This window comes from Cynocephalus volans, chromosome 3 (genome assembly GCF_027409185.1).
Source record: "Cynocephalus volans isolate mCynVol1 chromosome 3, mCynVol1.pri, whole genome shotgun sequence".
Lineage (NCBI taxonomy): Eukaryota > Metazoa > Chordata > Mammalia > Dermoptera > Cynocephalidae > Cynocephalus > Cynocephalus volans.
The window spans coordinates 101,329,269-101,355,761 of NC_084462.1; the positions used below are offsets into that span (position 1 = coordinate 101,329,269).

Genomic DNA, 26,493 nt, shown 5'->3' on the forward strand with positions numbered 1-26,493 from the left:
GTATGAGAGCCCCTGTGCCTGGCTATTTAAGGCCCAGTCTTTGTCTCCACTTTCTCTGTTAACTGACATTATTTTTTTTATATTTTTTATTTTTTTCCCCTTTGGTCTTTACTACTTGATTACCTTTTGGTCATCTTGATGACAAGAATGTAATTTAATGTGCACTAGACTCTCCAAATTCTCTGATTTGTATTGAATTTAGAAATAGCTATTTGTTCATTGATTAATCATATTTATTTCTGAGGATCTGAAATTCATTCCTTGAAGAATTTAGCAATATATGTGTCTTCCCTTCAAATGTTTATTCTTTCTTCTGTTAATTATGATTACAACTTTCCCCACAATGGTCACAATCAGCTTCCTGATAGTAAAGTACAATGGTTTTGTTGAACTGTCTACAGTATGTAGTACTATGTATAAAAGAAAGAGCACACGTGTGGTTGGCAGACAGGTCTCAATTTAAAGACTGTGTAGTCTACTTACCAACTACATCAATTTTAATTAGTTAATCGCCTTATTTTTTCACTTGTAAAAGAAGTTTAATAGTATTTTAGATTGTTAGGAGGAATAATTGAGACAAGATATACAAAGTACCTAGCATAAGTTAAGGTACATACTTGTTACTTGGCAATATTTTTACTTTATCCTTCTCTTTTCATCAAAATTCTCTCTGTATTTTTGCACACATCATTATTTTATCCTGGTTATGTGTTCTATCCTCATGACCACTTTTTTCCAATTTCTTCCCAGAATTTTCCTTCTCTTCCTTCTTATGTGTTGGTGTGCCCCAAAGTTTTACACTCAGCCCTCTTCTCACCCTAAGTCTTGTTTCTTGAGGCTCTTGTTTGTTCCTATGGCTTCAAGTAAATGCTAACAGCACCCACATAGTCGTCTATTCTCTTTTGAGCACCAAAGTTGTATTCAATATACTTAATAGTTTTTTCTTACTTTGGATAGTGCTATGAACTGAATTGTGTCCCCCACAAATTTATATTTTGAAACCCTAACCTCTAATGTGATGGTATTTGAAGGTGGGGCCTTTGAGAGATAATCCAATTTAGATGAGGTCATGAGGGTAGGGTTCTTATGATAGGATTAGTGTTCATATAAGAAGGGATAATAGAGAACTTGCTCCTACTCTTGCTCTCTTTCTCTTTCCCTGTTTTCTGGAGCCATGTGAGAACACAGTGAGAAGGCAGCCATCTAGAAGGCAGAAAGACAGCCTTCAATATAACCTGACCGTGTTGGCACCTTGAACTTGGACTTCTAACCTCCATAACTGTGAGAAAATAAATTTCTATTGTTTAAGCCACCCAGAGTATGGTATTTTGTTATGGCAGTCTGAGCCACACTTAGGTACGTAGCAAAAAAATTGAACATCACATATGCAAAGCTAAAAAACTCAGTATTTCCTTTTAAAACATGTATTTATTTCTTTTCTCAGTTAATAGTCACTTAAACTGGAATCATTGGTCCCATCTTTTATGTATGCTTTCTGTCTCTAGTAGGTTCCCAAGTCCTATTAATTTTATCTTTGAATTGTTTGTGGAATTCGGCCTGTCTCCATTCTTCAATTCTTTCAGACTAGGCTCCTTCTTCTCTTTCTGTAGTCTCTATCTTGTCCTTTACACTGTCATAAGATTTATCTTTCTACCAGTAAATATGATCATATCTTACTTCTTAAAATCCTACAGTAACTCAGGAGAAATGAAAACATATATTCACACAAAGACATAGGGAAGTTCATAGCAGCTTTATTTATAAGAACCCCAAACTGGAAACAACCCAAATATCCATCAACAGGTGAATAGATAAACAAAATGTGGTATGTCTATACAGTGGACAAAAAGGAGTAAATAGGAATGAACTATGGATGCACACACAACATGGATGAATCACAAAATCGTTATACTGAATGAAAGAAGCTAGAAACAAAAGGATCCGTATTGCATGATATTATTCACATGACATTCAATAAAATGCAAACTAATATATAATAGCACACAGAAGATTAGTAGTTGCCTGAAGTCAGGGGCAAAGAGATGGCTGGGCTACAAAGGGACACAAGGAATCTTTTGAAAATAATTAGAATGATCTGTGTCTTGATTGTGGTGCCACTTTAACTGTTATAAACATTTGCAAAACTCATTGAATTATGCATTTTAAATGGATGCAGTTACTTAAATTGTGCCCCAATAAAGTTGATTAAAAAAAAAAGTCCTATAGGGATGGGCTCTCGATTACCTTCAGAATGCAGGCCATGTTTCTGAGCAACCTGGGTCCCAATTTACTTTTCCTTCTGCTTCTTGATGTGTGTATTTGACTCCAGCTACCCCACATTGCTGACTATCCCCTAATATGCTAAGTACTTTATTTTGTTGCCTCTGCTCATATTCTTCACTCTGAATTGTTCCCCACTACCTTTCTTTCCTTTCTTAACAAAATCAAGTATGTTCTTGAAGCTTGGCCCTATAGTCACTTCCTCTGAAACTTCCCCCAGCTTTTTGTTTTCATGTCACTTTATTATTTAGTTTTGGTACCTGAACTTCCCAACAACAGGAATAATTTTTTTATGAAACTGGTAAATAGTATGAACATAGAAAACATTTTTGGTTGTATGTTTTAATATTAAGTGGAACAATTAAAGATGATGACATAGCAATTAGTGTTATCAGTGAGGAAGGTTATATAGCTGATTAAGTTTGTAATATTACTTTGCTGAGCACTGTCGTTTAGTTTTCCAACCTAGAGTCTTGATTTTGACAATGTACAAACAAGTTATCACTCTTTCTAGTATAGACTAATAAAAACCAAACTGTTTTAAGACTAATGTATAAGCCAGAATGCAAATATGTTAATTTATAATGTAGACCACTTACATTAAACAGATGAGAAAGTTTGTATTGCTGGATTAGCATAATCTTTGGGATGGAAAGTAACAAGGCCACCTCAATTATAGTCTGAAGGTTGCTTACGGAGCATAGAGTTGAATCATGAGAAGTTGGTTTGAATCTGGCCAAATTTCTGTGACCCAGAATCTTTATTAACAATTTTCTGTAGCACATTTATTCTTATTTCACCTATGGCAGAAAGCGATTTATTTATTTGGCTATGTATTTATGCTGCCTTGGTATGGTATCTTTTATTCTAATAGCCATTCTCGTTTTTCTCTACTGACACTTCCATTGCTGTCATTTGGCCACTGTTGTTAATTTACTGACATTTTTCCCTCAAATGACACGGGTCATGGGTCAGGGCCTGAGCCTAGCTATTATCTTTTCTACAGAATAGACTGACTATGTGATAGACCTTTTAAAGGTCTGTTTTCCCTTTCTTTGAAGTTTGTAGTTATGTTTAGAATGATTAAGAAAGCAACAGAAGTCTTACTTATCCCTAGACTATTCACAACTCATTATGTTGAAAAAGTTTGTTGGAACTGGACTGTTCAATGTTAAGTGTTAGTAGGGTAGTGTTGAGAAGAGATAATGAGCAACAGTGTTAAAGCCCAGTAATGAAGGGCTTTGTCTGTCAAATGAAAGAGGCCTTTATCCAGTAGAAGTAGTAATAGTAGCAGTAGTAGTCAGTAGTAGTAATAGTAGAATTAGTAACACAAGTAGTTCTCGAAGTAAAAGGATAATAAGGAAGATTATGATAGTAAAAGAAGAAAAATATTTATTGAATGCCTACTAGGTGCTAGATACTGTGTTATTTGTCTGGATTGTTTTATTCAATCCTCACAATAACCCTAGAAAACAAGAAATACTTATTATTATTATCCTCACTTTACAGTTGAGGAAACTGAGACAGAGAAATTTAGTAACTTATTTAAAATTACAGAGCTAGTAGATGATAGGGCTGGATTTCTACTGGGTAATAGTAATTTTGATTGTTGAACAAATATAACTAATGATCTATACGTATATAGGCTTAGTGTTGAAGAACAGTCAGAATTCAGCTGGTTATATGATTTTAGAGCTGGTTATTTTGATGTTATTAAATAAAAAGTAAAAGACATGGAAGTAAAAGAGAATTCCAGAGAATGCAAGTATGCTAAGTTTTCAAGTATGCCACATGAATGCATGTGTGCAATTGTTTTAGGATTGTGATGGGTTTTGAATGAGAATCATAGCACATTAGTGCATATTAAATGGGTAACAAATGCCAATTATTATTTTAAAAGTAGTTTTACTTACTTGAGGAAAGAAAACATAAGCGGCTCTTTGTTTTTATGATCTATAGAGAAATGTATCCATACATATGTAATATTTAGTACTTCATCTTATGGAAAAACTTCAGATAACTATATGATATAGAGATATAAAATTTTGATCCTTTGGTAGCATTATTCACTACTCTGTGATCTATGCTATATTTGTATTTAATGAGTAGCATCATGCCTTGACTTTTTGTAATGAATACAGTGACTTTTATAAAAAGAAAATGGCTACGAAGGTTAGAGAAAGATTATAAGCAAATGTTCTCACAGAGTTACTGAAATAGGAAAGTAGAGGAAATAGCTCTTTTTCTGAAACCATATCTGATAGAAATTTTATTTTGGGGCAATTTGGGCAGATATTTCTCTGTCATTTTGGAAGGGAAATTTTAAATTGACTTTACAAAACTCCAAACACATCAGAAACTCCTGCTGTGTATTTTTGTTTATTATGGCATCCTTTTAGGACACACGGGGTTATTTCAGTATGTCTTGAAATATTACTTTTGTTTTAAATGAAACAAACACCATTATTTTTCTTTCTAGGTTTTCAAGTTTGGTAAGACCAGAGTATTAATAATGAAATCATCTCTCTGAAATAGTTTCTTCTGTATGTCCATATAGTAGGATGGATTTTCTTTTATGCCTATTCAGAGGATTTCATTTCAGTTTGTTATTAGTAATTACCCCCTAGTCACTTTCTTCATATCTTTTTTTATAACAGTTCCCTAGTTTATGCCCATATTGTATATTATTCTTCCCTGAGTGTATTATCTTATTCTTCTTTACATTAAATCTCATCTTAGATCTGTCCTTCCAAATCCCCAAGTTGTCCATATTCATCCATGTCCTTGATTGATCTTTTCTTTTCTTTTTAATCCATCCTAGCTTTGAATCTCCTGCAAACATGATCATACGTGAATTTATATTCTCCTCCAGTTTAGTAATGAGTAGGCTGGACGGACTAGTCCTTGGCCCTGTGGGACTGTGCTGGATATACCGCTGGATGTTCTCAGTTATAACTATGTTGATAATAATTCATTGCTTCCTTCCTGTCGTAGAATTCTTCATCCACTGTGCTATGCTGTTATCCAGAAAATGCCTCTACCATCTCTGCTTTCTGGGTGCTCCTGTGTCAATCATTTTCTTTTTCTTTTCTTTTCTTTTTTTTGACAAGTGGCTGGTATAGGGATAAAACCTTGGACCTTGGTGTTATTAGCACCGCACTCAAACCAACCAAGCTAACCGCCTAGCCCTGAATCATTTTTTTTCTAAGATATACATAAAAATCATTGTGTTTTTCTCTTATCTATTTATGCCATTGCTTACTTTAAAGAAAATTGCCTAGTCTGGGAAAATATTGTCCTTAAATAGAAATTTCTCAAAAGTTTCCATCGAACATCAGTTAGTCTTTAAAAATATGTTAAGTGTGAAAACATTTTGGAAGTGCTGCCTAAGTCTTTGCTTTCTCCATGGAAAGGGGTCTCTCGTTATTTAAATTTTAAGTAAAAAAATAATGTTTTCCTTAGCTGAAAGGATGATTTAAATATATGTGTATATATTTTTTTTCCTGAATGTGGATTGTATTTTCAGTAAAGTACTCTGCTTCAAGGTAGTTTCCTGGATGAGATGCAGCTGATTTATAATTTTCAGAGCATGATGCAAAGCCATATGTTTATTTACTTCTAAAGTTATATTTTTTCCCTTATTTTCAGGAAAAAGAAGAAGTAGAGGGGATATCAGTAGGTGCAATACTTTCTGACTATCAGCGTGTTCGAGTAGAAAATGTGTAAGAGAACATTAATTTGTCCTAAATTTTAAAAGTGTACATTTGAATAAATGAAAAATAAATAATTATATGCTAATTATAAATAGATATGATACTCTACATGCCCCATGGACCTCAATGTATGCCTAAGTACCAAAAGTCACACTTTTACTTTTTTCTGTCCTTACATCACACGAGAAAACTTAAAAAAAATTTTTTTTGACATTTACTTATACATATTTGTGGGATATAGTGTGTTGTTCATATACATGCATATACTGCACAATGATTCACTTAGGGCAGATAGCATAGTTTTGACCCATTAACCCACCATTTCTTCCCCAGCCCCCCTCCCCTCTCAGCCTCTGTGAACCATTATTCTATTCTGTACTTCTATGAGAACCACTTTTTTTTTTAGATTTCACACATGAGTAAAATAACACATTATTTGCTTTTCCATGCCTGGCTTACTTCTCTCAACATGGTAGTCTCCAGTTCCATCCATGTTGCTACAAATAACAGGATTTCTTTTTTTTTTTTTTTTTTTTTTTTTTAAGAGCTGAATAGTATTCTACAGTTTTTAATCCATTTATTTGCTGATGGGCATTTAAGTTAATTCCATCTCTTGACTGTTGTGAATAGTGTTACAATGAACAATTGAGTTCAGGTGTCTTTTCAATATATTATTTTCATTTCCTTTGGGTATATTACCCAGTAGTGGGATTGCTGGGTCATAAGTTCTATTTTCACTCTCTAAGGAACCTCCATACTGCTTCCCACAACGGCTGTACCAATTTACATTCCCACCTACAACATAAAAGACTTCCCTTTGCTCCACATCCTCAGCAGCATTTGTTATTTTCCATCTTGTTGATAATAAACATTCTAACTGGAGTGTGGTGATATCTCCTTGTGGTTTTAATTTGCATTTCCTTGATGATTAGCTGAGCATTTTTTCATGTGCCTATTGGCCATTTATATGTCTCACATGAGAAAACTCTTATTTACCATAAGGAAAATAAATATTTTTTTAAAAAATTGAGACAAAGTTTTGTTTTTCTTTTTTGGCAGCTAGCAGGATGGGGATCCAAACCCTTGACCTTGCTATTGCCAGCAAAGACCAAGATCTTTTAAAGTGAGAAGTATTATCTTCAATTTTTTCTTATTTGATTTAGTACATCCTGTTAATCTCTTTTAATCATCATTATTTGTAGTAATAACCAAGCGCTAATAGAAGTAATACAGCAATATTTTAAAGAAAAAAAATTATTTTTAAGAAATCTTTTAAGGGCTGTATTTATTTATAGTTTTATAATTTTGACAAAGAAAAGTTTATATTGACTATCATTAAAAATGTGCATCTTAATGCACTTGTAAACTTTGTTTTATTTTATTTATTTTCTATCTAATTCTACAGTGCATTTAAGGCAGTTTAAAAAATACATAATTTTTAAAAACAAATAAATGGAAAGCAATGTAAAGCATAGTTAAGTGAAGGGAAATATAATGATCTCACACTTTAGGGGTATATCAGAATCTCTGGACAGCTGAGGTAGAAGTGGGGGAGGAGGTCAAGCATGTGTACTTCAAAAAAATTTTTCCTTACATTTTGCCTACTACATTTGAGAACAACTGATGTACAGATGGAGGTGGATTGCATTTTCCTTAATCCATATGTTAGAAATAATATTATTCGCATCAATTTTAGGTCATATTCTCCGATAATTATTTGAAAATTACTGTTTTTTAATAAGTTTAAACCAACATGGTTTAATGGGTAGTCAAATTAGAGATAGGGCTGACATCTATTTATGAAAGTTAAAGAGACAAATGAAAATATGCTTCTGATTAGGAGGCTGGCATATGTGTGTATGTGTGTGTGTGTGTGTGTGTGTGTGTGTGTGTGTGTCTATCTCCATTGCATACCCATGGATACATGCAAGACTTTCTCAAAACGCAGAGTCAGCTACACTTCAACACATGGTTTAAGATGACCAGATGACCATAAGCATATCTGCAATAATTTTACTTTTGAAAATTTTAAAGTGGTATTACTAGGAGTCCTTTGATCTACAACTCAGCTTTGAATTAGCTTATCCCCAATACATTGTTTGTGTTACGTCATATTTTCAAAGTATAAAGTGTTTAATAGATGTCACAAGCTCAAATGCAAAAGTGATTTACCATAATATGTTGAACTGTTAAAGAATTTAAATAGGTTAAGAAGTCTGACTTAAGTCTAAAAATAGTCAAAAGTTTGTGAATTTCAAAGCAATAACTAAGGATTTTGTAATAAGGACAGGAAGGAATAAAGTTTTTTCACTAAAAAATCTTAGCTAAAAATAGTAGAAAGACTGGTTGGATTACAAGGCATTAATCCACTGGTAAGAGGACAGCAAGAACTGTAATGCTTGTGTTACATAAGTAGTTTAAATTTTATTATTTTTCTACTTATTAGCTGTCTCAGCATTGCTTTAGATGCTCTGAGACATTTTAAAAAGGAAAATTTCATGTAACAGTCTCTGCGGTAAGAAAGATTTTGGTTCCTTTGAAAGTCAGGGTATAATACATAAGAAAAATAATGATTTTTAAAGGACATGTATGAGTAAATGACCAAAAATGTCTTATATTTCATAAGTACTGGGATTCTCTGAGAGGGAGATCAGGGTAGGCCAGAATAGTCAGTCAGGCAACATTACAGATACTAGGAATGATAAGTTTTACAGTCATAAACCTTATGGACACTAGGAATGAAAGGTTTTGAAGCTATGTTCTTATTTTGAAATCTGGTCTCATCTACTAACTATGTGACTTGTACCAGTCACTTGGCTTTGACTACCATTTATTGGATACTTGTTTTATCCAGACATTGTATTATGTTCTTTATCTGTATTACTTGCAATTAATTAATTGATTACAGTCCTTCCTGGGAAAATGACATTTGAGCAAAGGTGTGGAGCAAGTGAGGAAGGTAGGTAACACAGCTAGGATATTAGGCAAGAGTGAGCAGGCGAGGGGTGGCAGGATGGAGTATGGAGAGAGTAAGAAATGAGGTATGAAAACTAACCAGGGTAAAATCCATGTAGGTTTATTGTAAGGATTTCTAACTGGAGTCATCGGGAGCTACTCGAGGGTTTTGATCTGTTCTATGTTTTGAAAGGATCACATTGGCTGCTTGCAAATGGATTTTAAAAGGGCAAGTTTGGAAACAGAAAAGGAAATTAGGATATTGACATGAGAGGTAAGGGTGGCTTAGACAAGGTGTCAGTGGTATTGGTGAGGAATGATCAAATTCTGCATTGTGGTAGGTTGAATGTGATATGTGAAGAAAAGAAAATGATGACTTCACTTACTAATCTTTTAGTCTTCTCCCAAACTTTGAAAGGAAATATTTTTTTTGCCCCTGTTAATGAATTAGGAACCTAAGGACAAGGACTTAGAGTTTATTTGACTTGCCAAAGCCATGAAGCTAGTGTGCGAATGAGGTTTCAAACCTAGATTTTTCTTGACTCCAGAACTCATATTCTTTCTGCTGTGCCAGTAATGTGAAGTCTCTAGTACAATGCCTGTCGCATATTAGGTGCTCAATAAATTATACTCTTTGTTCTTATTATTTTATCTTCACTCAAATTTTTAATAAATATTTCAAAGTTAGTAGATAAGAATTGGTCACATAGCCATACGTATTATAAATTTAATCTATGTATGGTTATTTTATTAGGATAAATTTATTTGCCTTTTTTGCATATTCTTCACAATGTTGATACCCACAGAAGTTATTAAAACAAGAATAATCATCCACTGGCATTTGTAAGCTCTTTTACATAGATTTCTTAACCTAGAGTCTTACTAAAATTAGTATTTTTAGTCTGCCTGGAGATTCCATTTTTATGAGTTTATGCATAGCCCATGAAAATTAAATATGCTTATGTTGTATATATAAACTTCATTATGCAAAACATTTTTTAAAATGTTTTAAATGCTAAAATCTTTGAAAGAAACATTATGTTTAAAATCAAAGTAATTGCTATGGATTCAAGTATGCTACATTAAGATATTATCTGATTTTATTTTTTTAATAGGTGTAAAAGGCTTAATCTCCAGCCTTTAGCTTACCTTTGGCAGAGAAACCAGGAAGATTTGCTTCGAGAGATGATATCATCTAATATTCAGGCGATGATCATCAAAGTGGCAGCTTTTGGTATGTAGCCAGTCTTTCAAGGGAGCTGTCTGTTACCACATAGATAACCTCAGTTCACTAATAAGCAGTTACACTGAAAAAGGAAGAATGATTTAGAATATGAAAGTGTGGAGTCACAAGCTGAAGAAATTGAGTAAGCACCTCAGGTAAAGAAGGGAAAGTTTCAAAATGGGCTTTTGACCATTTGTCAAAATGATTAATAGTGAGCTTCTTATTTTGAATATATAACTGGCTCTAAAACTGATATTGTAATTATGGTCCTTTGATTTAAGTTCTTTTTATAGGATTTGGAATTCAGATTCGTAAGAAACAGGAAATAAAGAGTTTTTTGTTTTTTATTTCGTGGTGTTTTTTTGGGGGGAGGGGTTTGAAAGCTTCTTAAAATATGTATTTGGCACAACACTTGATATTTTCCTTGCATTTTTTAACATATTTGAATAATGCTAAAATAGAATGATTGATTTTGTTTGTGTTATCAGAAATAAACAGGGTAGTAGGTTTTTGTTGGGAATGGTGAGAAAATCATGTTTGAGAGAATGTTATTTGATCAGTTAGGCACAGCAGGCAGGTGGTAACCTGATTCAAATACGAATATTATGTATGAACACATTTAATTTATCTCGAATTTTTATAATTATATACATTTTCAAGAAACCATGGGGTTTAAACCCAATATATTTATTTCACGAACCTGTTATAGAAAATGCCCTGGGGCCTCAGGGTTCCCAAAGCCTAAATCATGTACCTCATTTGAGAGTGTTTACCTTGTTGATCTCTGAAATAATGAGGTCTCAAGCTGTGAAAGACTTTACAGATAAATTCACATTTTAAACAGCATTCAAAGGAAAGAGTATAGATCCCATAATATTTCTCCTTGGTGAATACCAAGCTACTCGCTTTTTGTTAAACTTGCGGAGTTATGTTTAGTGGAAAGCCTTATTCAGAGAACCTGCTGTTGATCTCCTTAGCTATTAAAATGAGGATTGAGGGGGTGTTATGTTCTCATTTCTGAGAAATGTTGCTGAGCAACTCTCATAATTAAAGTTCTCGCTATAAATATATTTGTCATAGGAGTTTTCATGTGAATCTGTACAGAGTATGCTCTCTTGCTCTCTGTCTCTCACTCCCTCTTTTCTAAGGTTGCATAGTTCTGTAATGAACTTCACATGACTCCTCATGGAAGGTACACATACTGTCCTCTTTACTACCAGTTAATGGATTGAATTAGGACCCAGAGAGACCTGCCTCATTGGAAAGACAAAGCCATTGAATTTGACCTTGCCACCTTTACAATAGTATGTAACTAATATTGTGTGTCCTTTCATTTCTGTATGTTCCTCTATGTAGAGGTTAGAGATGGTGAATTAGCTGTATTAAACCTTTGGGTAAAGTATAAAACTGAGCGAATTTGTCCTCAGCATCTCAATAACAAAAGTATAGATCAGATTTTAATAATTTTAACATTTATAGCACATGGTTTCTGTTGATTACCTATAGGTGTGCAAAGTTGAAAGTTATTCTTGAGAACAGTATTAAGGAAAGGTTTATTGAGTGGCACAGTCCTTCTAAAGACATAGAAACATATAAATGATGTAATACAGGTTTCCAAGCCCCCCCCAACCATCATTTAAAATAGTCAGAATAGTATTTAAGCAACAAATGGGACAATAAGAGCTTTCCGTGGCAGGGTAAAATTTTGTGGCACGTTTTTCGGTGGAATTGTTTTATAACAGAAAAGGGTTGATTCCACACGGATGTATAAAAATTTATTTCTGATAATTATGTTATATAACTTTGTTGTTTTACAGGTGTCAATGAACTCCTGAAATTTTTACATTATCATCATAGTGTTTAAAGGAATTTCTACTGGTTTTTAGACTTATTTAACGAACCAGTTGCTCCTTGGATGTAAGAGCAGTCCAGCCATTTAGAAATATTTGTTTTTGACTGTATGAGTATTACGTAAAAACATTCTTGTTTTAAAATGTTAAAATTTTAGAGTTAAAGATACCATGTGTTTTCTATCCTCCCTTTTCCTGCCAACCGCTCCCTTTCCCAGAAATACGCACATAAGTGATAATTGATCATCTTCCAAGGTCATGTTTTTGTATGTATATATGTACACATAGAAATACTATGATTGCTTTATGGGTTTTTATTATAACATGAATGCTATTTTACTCTGTGTATTGATTTGCAACTTGCAAATCATCATTGTGTCTTGGAGATTTTTTTCCATGACAGTAAGTATAGATCTGCCTCATTTTGTTTTTAAGTAACCTTTTATTGAAGTACAGCATAAATACATAAAAGTGCACAAATACCAAGTGTACAACTTGATGAATTTTCACAAAGTGACTATACCTATATAATCAATACCCATTTTGGAAACAGAGCATTCCTAACATCATCCTAGTCAATACTTGCTCTCCCAAAGGTAACAGCTCTCCTGATACCTAAAACCATAGATTAGTTGTTCCTGTTTTTGAATTTTATATAGATGGAATCATATAGTATATTCTCTGTCATATCTGGCTTCATAGGCTCAGTATTATGCTTATGAGATTCATCCATATTATTTAACAAAGCAATAGTGTGTTCATTCTCATTGTGTTTTGTTGTAGGAATATACCACAATTTAATTGTCCATTCTACTATTGATGACATGTAGGTAATTTCCAATTTGGCATTATAATAAATAGTGTTGCTATGAAGATATGGGTTATCTTGTACATTTTCTGTACCAGACCTAGAGTATCTTTTTCTTCAAGAAGCCTTGGTTTCTTTTAGTGTGAAATTATATGTATTTATATGCATATATGTGTATCTAATATCTCATGAGTTCATGATATTTTGAAATTAAATTCAGTACTATATAAGGACAAATATAATTCCATTTGTTCTTTCTTTCTTCCACAATGAAGAATATTGGTTCTCAAGGACATAAGAGATGTCATTTATTAGAAAGTTCCATAATAATGGCAACAAAAAGACCAAACAGCAGGTCTGCAATCTATTTTTTCCAGTAACTGGGGTATGCTACCTTGAAAGAAAGAAGAACTCATATAATCTTCTCATAAACATGTTAATTATAGACCTCATGGCAAAAACAAACAAACGAAAACTCACTAATGGTATTTACTCTAGAGGAAGAGTCCTTATCTTTTGGACTGCTTTTAGGAGGATGTATCTGGTTGGTAAGAGAGAGAAAAAAAAGAGATGATATTGGAGAAAAAGCCTGAGACCAGTTTTACCCATCACTGGGAAACCTTCTGTTTCTTGAAAGACGTATTTGTCTGCAAAATAACTAAACTGATCATTAGAAAAACCATACAGGTTTAAAGGTTAGCTTAATCAGTTAAATGATTTTGTACTAACATTGACTATGAAAGGAAGGATTGCCAGGACTCTGCTGGTAAGTCTTTTAGGATTGGGAGATAGTAATGAGATGATGGGAGAGGATTCAAGTACAACTATGTGTCTTTCCAATTTCATAAAATTTTTCTTTTGTTTTGCCTGATCTGGTGGTCCCAGGCCTGAGTTTAAAGTTGCATGAATCAAAAGGAAGTATTGTCAATGCACAAACCACAATATTAATACCATTAAACTTTACAGTGCATATTCCTAAAGGCTTTAGGGGTATGCATAACCACCCCTTTGCCTACCAGTAGGCAAATTAAGGCTTATCTGTAAACACAGAGAAAAGTGTCCTCTGATTCTTTATCTGTCAGATCTACAGTATCTGCCAAAGAGAAGTGTTAACAAGGCTGCTGTTTTTTCTGGACATAATACATCTACTGAGCCAGAAAGCCCAATCACAAGGAAAAAGAATATGGGTCAAAACAGATAATAAATGAAAATGGGGTGAATCATAACCGATGGAAAAGCACTTATAAGTAAATTACAGTTCTATGGAGAGATGCAGTCATGTGCCAATGCCTCCGAGTTAGAGAATAATACTCTTAAGTATCTCTCTCAGATCTGATGCTAACCTTAACTGATGTTGAGAGAGAACTCTGGATTCGTTTTCTGCAGAGAAGGGAAATTGATGATGAACAAGCTCTACCTAAAGATTCCATCTTGATCATTGGAAGCTACAGTGTGACAGAGTACCACTTAGTGATTCAATATAAGTGTACTTCAATACAATTACCACTCAGTTCTTGGTCTATAGGCTATATTTACCATTCTGATCATTTTCCTGATGCCTCTGCTATTACTAATGAATTACATAGGTGGAGGATTCAGAATAGTAGAGCCTTTGCATTCTTTGTGTGCATAAATTGAAAAAATATGTGGCTAAGACATCTACCTAGGTATAATGGAAAGCAGATTTCCACTGCCTGCCATAATTTGATCTCCTTCAAATACAGAATGTGAATGGAATTCATTTAAGGGAATTGGAAGATCACATTTGAGGGAGATGGATTTGGATGTGATGTAATAAATAGATATTACTAATAACTCTTCTCTGGAGTTCTGCAAAGTGCATTTGTGGGAATCCTATGACACACCCAAGTAGAGCTGTATTTGTTGTATAACAAATGACAAATCTCATGGGGCATACTTTTTTGTGTGTGTACAAACCATTTTCCTAAATTACATAAATTTCACAAATGTACCATAGTAATAATCCATGTTGTGGCTTGGTCAGTATTGTCCCTGCTGTCTTGATATTCTTTAGGAGTTTTTGGTACTAGTTTGGGGTACTACATGACCAAAATAATACTGAAAGCTCATAGTGATGAAAAGGACTTGTTAATCCAAATAGAGACACTAGAGGGAGCTCTCTTGCAGGAGACTGGCTACTTTTGGAAATGGCCCTAGAGGGAGGGACAGCAAAGCTTTAAAAGACTGAACTAATAGAATATTTACTTTAATGGAACATAATTTATCAGTTAACTGTGCAAGAAGAGGTCTTGTACCCTTACCTCAGAAAGACTATTGGATATTCTAATGACTATGGAAATTGGTGTTTTTAAAGATCAATGCCCAGGAGTGCCAAAAGGCAAGATAAGGATGCATATTTATGGGAACACTATGGTTAACCTAAATTATGGTAGAACATTACTAGACAGCATGGCCTTTATATTTATTCTCTAGTGGCCCAGGTATCACAGATAAATAGGGGATTTGTCTTTTCCATGGTATACTGGTTAGGATTGGATAGACAAAGGAACAACATTGTGTTGTATTAAAGGTAGTATGTTGCATGACATCTGGAAGCTGGTGACTGTTAAAACCTATCCTGTGATATCTGGGATATAGTTATGTCTTCAAATCAGATGGAATCTAGAATTTATTGACCAATAATCTCCAGTCACTACCCTTGGTCACTATGAATGTGAATGTACATGAGAAAAGTTTTTGTTGGGGAGAAATGGAGAATGATACTGTTATTATAATTGACCTTACCTGCTAATCTGGGTCATGGTATATCCAGTACGGCAGAGAAGGACCTAGAGAGCTATTCTGGTGGTCATAGAGCTCTCCCTGATTTGCTGAGCTGTTTGATTATTTCTATTCTTGAAATTATCAGTAAAAGTTAATAATGGGTAAGATCTCTGATTTGTTTGAGTCTGCTGTGGAAATCCAATATTTTGGTTTAACTCACCTTCTCAGTTATTTTGTACAACATTACATATGTGAGGTTGTAGAGAAAATATTTTTATTTCTTCATGGTTAGGGCTTTCCAAGCAAATTTTAAAGAACTTGGGACCTAGGCTAAAAGATAAGCTTTAGAACTTAATTTATGACTGAATAGATGGAGAAAACTCCAAAGACATTTACCTCTCTGGATATGTGTTTACATTTCCAAGGGGTGGGGGGTATAAGACCAGGTCCTTGGAGACATCTCCTGGGCTGTAAAACTGGAGACACTAGTTTTTCCTCCCTAGAAGGATTTATTTACATTCCGAAGTGTGAGGCACAGTTCTTCCCTTCTTATTCCAAGGAAACTATCTCAGGAGAGGAGAAACAGCTGCCTCATTTTTTCCTAAATCAACATGTAGTTTACCTTTTGGGGACTCCATACATATGGTAGATGAAATTACTTGGAAGATTGCATGTCCTTTTCATCATCTTGATCCTGGGTTAAGAGATGGGGCAGAGAAGAATATGAATGGTATTATTTATTTACTGTATATAAGTAATAATAATAATAATCTGTTCTGCTCCAGGGAACTCATGTTGGTACTTAGCATACTAATAGATGTAGATACCAAAAAACTTTACAATATATGAAACAATCTCAGAATAACAATGCTAATGCCACCACTACCAATGTAATTTCTGAGAAAAGTTAAAAAGAATTTTTTGTTTATTTTGTCTTGAATTTCCCTCCCATTTTTTAAGAGTTTTTAATCTTTACTGTCTGAGCATATAGCTGTTATATACTGTACATTCTTTATGTTTTAACAGTTTTGTGGAGATACAATTAACGTGCTATGTGCTACACCCATTTAAAGTGCGCAGGTCAATTTTTTAGTGTACTTACCATTTGTATAATCATTGCCACAATCTAATTTTAGAATATTTTTGCTCCCCCAAAAGAAACTTTGTACTCATTAGCAGTCACTTCCTTCTTCCCCCAGCCTAACCCCCAACACCCCCCAGTCCTAACCATCATGAGGAACTTGTGTCTTCATGTCTTTATAGATTTGCCTATTTTGGACAATTCATATGAATGGAATCATATAATATGTGATCTTTTGTGACTGGCTTCTTTCACTTAGAATAATGTTTTCAAAGTTCATCCATATTATAATTCGTATCAGTACTTGATTTCTTTTTATTGCCATATAATATTTTATTTACAAAGATACAACACATTTTATTTAGCCATTCATCAGTCCATGGACATTTGGGTTGTTTCCATTCTTTGGTTATTATAAATAATGCTCCTATGAACATTCATGTACACGTTTTTCTGTTGACACAACTTTTCACTTCTTTTAAGTATATACCTGGAAATGGAATTGCTGTGTCATATGGTAACTCCGCGTTTAACATTTTGAGGAATCACCAAACTGATTTCCAAAGTGGTTGTATCATTTTAGATTTCTACCAGCAATGAATGAGCATTTCAGTTTTTTCACATCCTTTCCAATACTTGTTTTCTGTCTTTCTTATTATAGCTATCCTTGTTGGTATCAAGCTTTATCTCATTGTGGATTTATTTTGCATTTCTCTAATGACTAATGATGTTGAGCATCTTGTCAGTTCAAATCCTTTGCCTATTTTTTATTTATTTTTATTTTATCTTTTATTGTGAATTGACAATTTGTAATTGTATAAATTTATGGGGTACAAAGTGATGTTATGATTTATGAATATAATGCGGAATAATTAAATCAAGTTAGTCAACATACCCATTACCTCAAATACTTAACATTTTTTGTGGTGAGAAGGTTTGAAATTTACTCTCTTAGCAATTTTGCAATATACTATATTAGTCAGTTTTTTGTTGCTTATAACAGAATACCTGAAACTGGGTAATTTATAAAGAAATAAAATTTATTTCTTACAGTTCTAGAAGCTGGGACATCCAGTCCAGGGGGCACATCTGGTGAGGGTCTTCTTGGTGGGAACTCTCGGCAGAGTCCTGTGGTGATGCAGGGTATCACATGGTGAGGAAGGGGAAGAGTGTGTCCACATGCTTCCTTCCTCTTCTTATAAAGCCACCAGTCTACTCCCTGATAACCTATTAAACCGTTAACCCATTAATTCATGAATGGAGTAATCCATTCATGAGGGCACAGTCCGCAGGATCATATCATCTCTTAAAGGCCCCACCTTTCAAATACCGTAGTCAGATTTCTCATCCTCTTAATACTGTTAGAGTTGGAGTCAAGCTCCAACATGTGCTTGGAGGTCATTCAAACCACAGCATGTACAATACTCTCTTATTAACTATAACACGTAATTATACCACGTGTAATTAACCACAGTGTGCTCGACACCTTAAAAAAAAAAAAGTGCCTCCTCTTTATCTGGAATTTTGTTCACTTTGACCACCATCTCCTTATTTCCCCCACCCTCCAGCCTCAGTAACCACCATTCTACTCTCTGCCTCTATGAGTTTGATTGTTTTAGATTACACATAGGTGAGAACGTGGTATTTCTCTTTCTCTTCCCAGCTTGTTTCACTTAGCATAATGTTCTCCAATTCCATCCATGTTGTCCCAAACGACAGAATTTTTTTCTTTTCTTTTTTTTTTTTTGCTCGAATAGTGTATGTATATCGCATTTTCTTTGTTCATTCACCTGTTGATGGACACTTAGGTTGATTCTATAACTTGGCTATTGTGAATAGTACTACAATGAACATGGAAGTACAGACATCTCTTTGACAAAATGATTTCAAATTTTGGGGATAAATAAACAAGTGGGATGGCAGGATCATGTGGTAATTCTATTTTTAGTTTTTTGAGAAACATCCCTCCATACAGTTTTCCATAACAGCTGTACTAATTTACATTCCACCTACAGTGTACAAGCGTTCCTTTTCACCACAACCTTGCCATTTGTCTTTTTGATAATAGCCATTCTGACAAATGTCAGAATATCCCATTGTGGTTTTAATTTGTATTTCCCTAATGTTAGCAATGTCAAACATTTTTTTTTTCATATACTGTTGGCCATTTGTATGTCTTTTGAGAAATGTCTATTCAGGTCCCTTACCCAATATTTAATTGGGTTTTTTGTTTTCTTGCTATTGAATTGTTTGAGCTCCTCATATATTTTGGATATTAACCCCTTATCAGATGTATGGCTTGAAAATACTTTCTCCCAGTTTGTAGGTTGTTTCTGCACACTGTTAGTTTTTGTCCTTTGCTGTGCTAAAGCTTTTTAGTTTGATATAATCCCATTTGTTGTCTATTTTTGCTTTTGTTGCCTGTGCTTTTGGAAACAAATCCAAAATATCACTGCGCAGACCAACATCATGTAGTTTTTCCCTTGTTTTCTTCTGGTAGTTTCACAACTTCTGGTCTTAGGTTTAAGTCTATAATCTATTTTGAATTGATTTTTGTATTTGGTGTGAAATGAGGATCCAGTATCATTCTTTTGCATGTGGATATCCAGTTTTCCAAACATCATTTATTAGAGAGACTATCCTTTTTTCATTGTGTATTCTTGGCACTTTTGTCAAGAATTAATTGACTGTACATGTGTTGGTTCATTTCTGGACTCGCTATTCTGTTCCATTGTTCTGTTCGGAGTATTTATTTTTTGGCCACTACCAAGCTGTTTTAATTACTATACCTTTTGAGTATAATTTGAAATCAGATAGTGTGATACCTCTAGCTTTGTTCTTTTTGCTCATGATTGCCTTAGCTCTTTTGGGTTTTTCGTAGTTACATATGAATTTTTAGGATTTTTTTTCTGTTTCTATTAAAAATGACTTACAATTTTGATAGGGATTGCATTGACTTGTAAATCAGTTTGGATAGTACAGATATTTTAACAATATTAATCATGAAAAGATGTTGAGTTTTGTCAAATGCTCACTCTGTGTATAATAGATGATTATAATTTTTATTCTTTATTCTGTTAATGTGATGGATCACATTTATTGATTTGCGTATATTGAACCATCCTTGTATTCCAGGGATAAATTCTGCTTGATCATGGTGGAAGATCCTTTTATGTGTTGTTGAATTCAGTTTGCTAGTATTTTGTTGATTTTTACATCTATGTACATCAAGGATATTGGCCTGTAATTTTTTTTCCTTGTAATGTTCTTGTCTTTGGGATCAGGGTAATGCTGGCCTCATAAAATGAATTTAGAAGTATTCCCTCTTTTATTTATTTTTTTGGAAGTATTTGCGAAGAATTGGTATTAGTTCTTCTGTAAACGTTTAGTAGAATTCAGCCATGAAGCCATCAGGTCCTGGGCTTTCATTTGATGGGAGAGTTTTTATTACTGGTTCATTCTTACTCATTATTGGTTTGTTCAGATTTACTATTTCTTCATGATTCAGTCTCAGTAGGTTGCATGTGTCTAAGAATTTATCCATTTCTTCTAGGTTATTCAATTTTTTTGGTGTATAATTATTGATAGTAGTCTCTATTGTCCTTTGTATTTCTGTGGTATCAGTTGCAATGTCTCCTCTTTCATTTCTCATTTTATTTATTTGAATTTTCTCTCTTCTTTTCTTAGTCTAGCTAAAGTTTGTCAATTTTATCTTTTCAAAAAACAAACTTAGTTTCATTGATCTTTTGTATTTTTCTAGTCTCTATTTCACTTAGTTCTGTACTAATCATTATTACTTCCTTTCTTCTTTAGTTCCTTGAGTTTTAAAATTAGATTATTTATTTAAGATCTTTCTTCCTTTTTGATATAGATGTTTATTGCCATAAACTTTCCTCTTGAAGCTGCTTTTGCTTTATCCTATACGTTTTGGTATATTTTGTTTCCATTTTTGTTTGTCTCCAATATATTTGTTAATATTTAATATTTTTCCACTTAATATCTTCTTTGACCATTGGTTGTTCTCAACCATGTTGTTTAATTTCCATTCATTTGTGAATTTTATGAAATTCCTATTATTGATTTCTAGTTTCATATCATTGTGGTCAGAAAGGACACATGATATAAATTTGCTGAGGTTTGTTTTGTACCCTAACATGTGATCTATCCTGGAGAATGTTTTGAATGTGCTTGGAAGAATGTGTATTCTGTTGTTGTTGGCTGGCTTGTTCTTTGTATGTGTTAGGTTCATTTGGTCTAAAGTGTTGCTGAAGACCAATGTTTCTGTATTAGTTTGTTTTCTGTTGCTTATTACAGAATACCTGAAACTGGGTAATTTATAAAGAAACAAAATTTATTTATTACAGTTTCAGAGGCTGGAAATCCATGGTCCAGGGGGCACATCTGGTGAGGGCCTTCTTCTGGGTGGGATTCCCTACAGGGTCCTGTGGCAACCAGCTTATCACATGGTGAGAATGGCAAGAGCTCTTTAATGTGCTCACTTGCTCTCCTTATAAAGCTAAAAGTGCCACTGCTGTAACAATCCACTAAAACATTAATCCATTACTCTATGAATGGATGAATACCCTTCACAAGGGCATAATTGTCATGATCAAATCACTTCCTAAAGACCCCACTTTTTAACACTGCTGTGGTCTGATTTCCCACCCTTTTAACACTGTTACAATGGGGATCAAGCATCAGTGAGTTCTGAAGGAACATTCAGTCCACCACAATTTTCTTATTAATTTTCTGTCTGAATGATATGTCCATTGCTGAACATGAGGTAGTGAAATCCCTCGATATTACTATATTGCAACCTGTTTCTTCCTACAGATCCTTTAATATTTCTTTTATATATTTACATACTCCAATATTGAGTGCATATATATTTACAGTTATTATATCCTCTTGACGACTTGACCCCTTTATCATTGTACACTGTCTTTCTTTGTCTCTTTTTATAGTTTTGATTGAAAGTCCATTTTATCCGATACAAATATAGACACCTCTGCTTTCTTTTGATTTCCATTTGCATGGAATATCTTTTTTCATTGCTTTAATCTATGTGCGTTATTTAAAGTGAAGTGAGCCTATTGTAGGCAGCATATAGTTGGGTCTTTGTTGTTGTTGTTAACCATTCAGTCACTCTGTGTCTTTCTATTAAAGAATTTAATATATTTATATTCAAGGTAATTATCAATAAGTAAGAATTTACTACTGCCATTTTGTTAGTTGTTTTCTGGCTGTTTTGTAGATACTTTGTTTCTTTCATCCTCTCTTGCTATTTTCATTTGTGGTTAGATGACTTTCTTTAGTGGTATGCTTTGAATTCTTTCTATTTTGGTTTTGTGCTTTTACTAAAGATTTTTGCTTTGTGGTTGCCATGAAGTTTACATAGAACTTCTTATACTTATAACAGCCTATTTCAAGGAGATAACAACTTAACTTTGATTGCATACAACTCTACACCTTTATCCCTCTCCCCCACATTTTGTTTTTAATGTCAGAATCTACATAATTTTGTAATGTATATCCTTTGGCAATTTATTTTGCCTGTAGTTGTTATGAATAGTTTTGTCTTTTAACCATCAAAGTAGGTATAAAATTGCCTTATACACTCTTATTACATTTGTAAAGTATTGGGAATATAGCTGCTGTGGATTGATTGAATTGTGTCCCTAAAGTTTGTATGTTAGAAGCTTAATTCCCACTGTAACTGTTGAGGGTCGGAATTCCTATTATGGTAATTAAAAGATGGGGCCTTGAAGAGGTGATTAGATTATAGGACTATGCCACAGTGAATGGATTAGTAATGGTGGTCAGAGGTGTGGTTCTGAGGCTTTAAAAGAAGAGCACATGAGAGGTTAGTCTCTTTCTGTTCCACCATCTTCTACCATGTGAGACACCTGGGTCACTATCACCACCACCAAGGCCTTCACCAAATGTGTTCCCTCGACTTTGGACTTTTCAGCCTCCAAAACTGTAAGCAAAAAATATTGTTTTCTGTATAAATTACCCAGTTCCAAGTATTTTGGTATAAGCAACAGAAACAGACTAATATAATAGCTCTGTTTTACTTATAATTGAGGTTCGTGTTTTTGTATGTTTTCCTATTATTAATCAGTAGTATGTTTCAGTTTAAAGAACTCCCTTTAGCAGTTTCTAAAAGGTAGATCTAGTGGTTATGACCACTAGACCTTTGACCTTTGTTTGTCTGGGAAAGTTATTTCTCCCTCACTTTTGAGACAACATTGCTGGATAAAGTATTCTTAATTGGAAGTACCCTCACCCCCCACCCCCTGCCTTAGCACCTTAAATATGTAATCCCACTCACTCCTGAACTATAGAGTTTCTGCTTAGAAGTCCACTGATAGTCATATTGACACTCCTTTGTATGTGGTGTGTTCCTTCTTTCTGCTGATCTCAGATTTTTTATTCAATCTTTGATTTTTGATAGTTTGTTTATGTGTCTTGGTGTATTACTCCTTGAGTCATATTTGATTGGAGACCTCTGTGCTTTCTGTAGCTAGGTTGTTGGCATCTATCTCCAGATTAGGGAAGTTTTCAGCCATTATTTCTTTAAATATCCTTTCTGGCTTTTTTCTGTTTCTTTCTTTTTTTAACTCAATTTTATTTATATTTATTTTCGTGGTGTACAGTGTATTGTTTCAATATGTACATATACTGCACAATGATTCACTTGGAATAGATAGCATAGTTTTTTCCCCAATAGTTCACCCCTGATCTTCTTCCCCCAACCCCCCACCCCTCCCAGCATCTGGTAACCATTATTCTACTCTTTACTTTATATATATATATATATATATATATATATAAATTTACTTTATTTTACTTCTCAATATACATTGTAATTGATTTCCATGCCCCTTTGCCCATTCCTCTCCCCCCCCCACATACCATATCTGTTCACTTGACTTAAACAGTTAAAGGAATTTTTGTCCTTATTCTGTCTTCTTCCCCCCCTCACCCTTGCTTTGTGTGTGTGTTTATTTATTTATTTATTTTTAGCTACCACAAATAAATGAGAACATGTGGTATTTCTCTTTCCATGCCTCACTTGTTTCACTTAATATAATTTTCTCTAAGTCCATCCATGTTGTTGCAAATGGTAGTATTCTGTTCTTTTTTATAGCTGAGTAGTATTCCACTGTGTAGATGCACCACAGTTTCCTTATCCACTCAGCAGATGATGGACATTTGGGCTGGTTCCAGCTCTTCGCTATTCTAAATAAAGCTGCAGTAAACATTGGACTACAGGTATCCCTTCAGCATGATGATTTCCATTCCTCTAGGTATATTCCCAGCAGTGGAATCGCTGGGTCCTGTGGTAGATCTATCTATAATTATTTGAGGAACCGCCATACCATTTTCCGTAAAGGCTGCACCATTTTGCAGCCCTGCCAACAGTGTCTGAGAGTTCCTTTTTCACCTCAACCTCTCCAGCACTTATCATTCTCAGTCTTTTGGATGTTAGCCATCCTGACTGGAGTGAGATGGTATCTCAAAGTGGTCTTAATTTGCATTTCCCAGATGCTGAGTGATGTTGAGTATTTTTTCATGTGTCTGTTGGCCATTCGTAGATCTTCCTTTGAAAAATTTTTACTGTACCATTTTCAGACATGCTAAGAACTTGTAAATGCTTTAACCTATCTACCTTCTGGATTTGTGTTATAGTTGCCTTGCATTTTAATTTTAGACATATTTTTATTCTCATAATATATTATTTGGCTTTATGTAAGCAATATTTATTTATATTTACCTGCATTCTCCCTTCCATTACATTTTATAACTCTCTAAAGTCTTTGTTTTCTTCTGGGAACATTTTTTCTTCTGCCTGAGTAACTCACTTTAATAGTTTTAGTGTGAATTTGCTGGTGGCAAATTCTCTGTTTTTCTTTTTCTCCATATGTCTCCATTTTGCTTTCATTTTGAAGGCCATTTTCACAGATACTATACAAAATATAATGTTAATTGGCTTTGTAACTATATTCTCCTATAATACAAGACCTTACAATACTTTGACTCGTCTGTTCCCTCATGATTTATATATTGTATTTTTAAATTATTTATAGTTTAATTTTGTTATTAATCTCATAATTTTTAATGTCATAAATGACATTATTATTTTGTTTATTTTTATTTATTTTATACAGACAGTATTTAGGGTTCCCAAATGTTTACCAGTAGTTTTCCTTATTCCTTATTGTATTTCAGACCTCCCTTTTTGGGTCATTTTTCTGTTTATTGACATGTCTTTTAGATGTTTCCAAGTGACGTACAGGTTCTTAGTTTTTATTGTTGGAAAATAACTGTTTGGTTTTTGTTATATAATTCTGCATTATTTTGTCTAAGCACTCTGTGTATGTTTGTTATTACATTGTCTTCTAGTTGCATTGTTGATGCTGAGAAGTCTACTTATAATGTTATTGTCTTTTTTTTTGTACAAGTTATGTCCTTTTTCATCTGGTTACTTTTAAGATCTTTTGTCTTTCTTTTTCTCCTGTAGTTTTAGTTTAATGTGCATTGGTGGTGTCAGTTTCTTTCTATTTAGCTGATTGGAATACTTTGGCATCCTGAATCTGTGGCTTTATACTTTCTTCACTTCCAGAACACTCTTGCCCATTACTTATTTGACACATGTTCTTAAGGTCTCTTAGGATGCATCTAGAATAAGGTGTATTTTGGGGTTAGTTTACCTGTACTGCTAAGGCTTGACCATTCTGGGGTTTGTATTGAATGTCATATATATCCAACAACATACCCCCTGACTGTTGCGAACCCAGATGATGCCCAGCCCTGTATAAGCTCCAGAAATTATTTAGCTCACTCATAATTGTTCTTCCCCTAACAGCTGTTTTTTGTCCAGCCTGATATAGTTTCACTCTATGCATGGGCAGATTGGTCTTTAGCCATAAACTCAAAGGGCCCCAGTCAGATTTATGGAATCCTTTGTTTCTATAACTCTTTTCTCTCTGTTATTCTGTTCCGCAAATTCTAGGCACCTCAGCTTCCCCAAACTTTGATCTTTAGCTCTTTGATTCCCAGTGACTATTGAACTCAGTTTGGACTTTTCTATGCACTTAAGTCTGAAAATTGCCTCTAGGCAGAAACCATGTGTGACTCTAGGACTCACCTCACTTCTTTCTGTTAGCTAAGGGATTACAGTTCTGCTACATGAAGTTTTTTGTCTGAAACCCATTATTTGATGTAATTTGTCCAGTTTTCTGGTTGTTTATAGGAGGAGAACAAGCCCCCTAAGTGTTACTCTTTCATAGGTATAAGTGGAAATTCTACCTGTTTTCTTACTGTCTCTTGTCCATTTTTAAAAAATCCTTATACGTTTTATATGTAGTCTGTTCTTTGACCATCTGAAATCGTCAGTGGCCTAAATCCCCTTTTTTTGTGTATGTATGAACTTGTGTGCTGATTCTTGTTTCTAGTACTTCATTTCCTTATATTTGGTGATTTTTGTTGTTGTTACATGATTAAGCTTAATCTGTCTCAGTCCTCTGGAGAGTATTTGTGTATATGTGTGGCTATTCTTTTCCTCTCTATGTTAGGAGGCAGAAGATGCCATTGACTTTTAAGACCATTTTAACTGCCTGTCTTAGTCCATTTAGTGTTTGTATAACTGAATACTTGAGGCTCAGTAATTTATAAAGAAAGAGGTTTATTTGGCTCACATTTCTGATGGCTGGAAAGTCCAAGATTGGGCAGCTGCATTTGGTGAAGGCCTCTTGCTACTCTAACTCATGGCAGAAATAGAAGGGGAGGAGGCACGTGCAAAGAGATCACATGTGGGAGAGGAAGCAAGA

The 26,493-nt window shown here is 34.1% G+C and overlaps 1 protein-coding gene across 2 annotated transcripts in view; it reads left to right on the forward strand.

Moving 5' to 3' along the window:
* The window catches only part of DPH6 (diphthamine biosynthesis 6), a 183,002-nt gene that overhangs the window by 89,797 nt on the left and 66,712 nt on the right, over positions 1-26,493 (forward strand). For both annotated transcript variants that reach the window (XM_063089815.1, XM_063089816.1), the window contains exons 4-5: positions 5,929-6,002; positions 10,064-10,182. In XM_063089815.1, the coding sequence (XP_062945885.1) occupies positions 5,929-6,002; positions 10,064-10,182 (193 nt within the window). The remainder of the gene's footprint in view (positions 1-5,928; positions 6,003-10,063; positions 10,183-26,493) is intronic.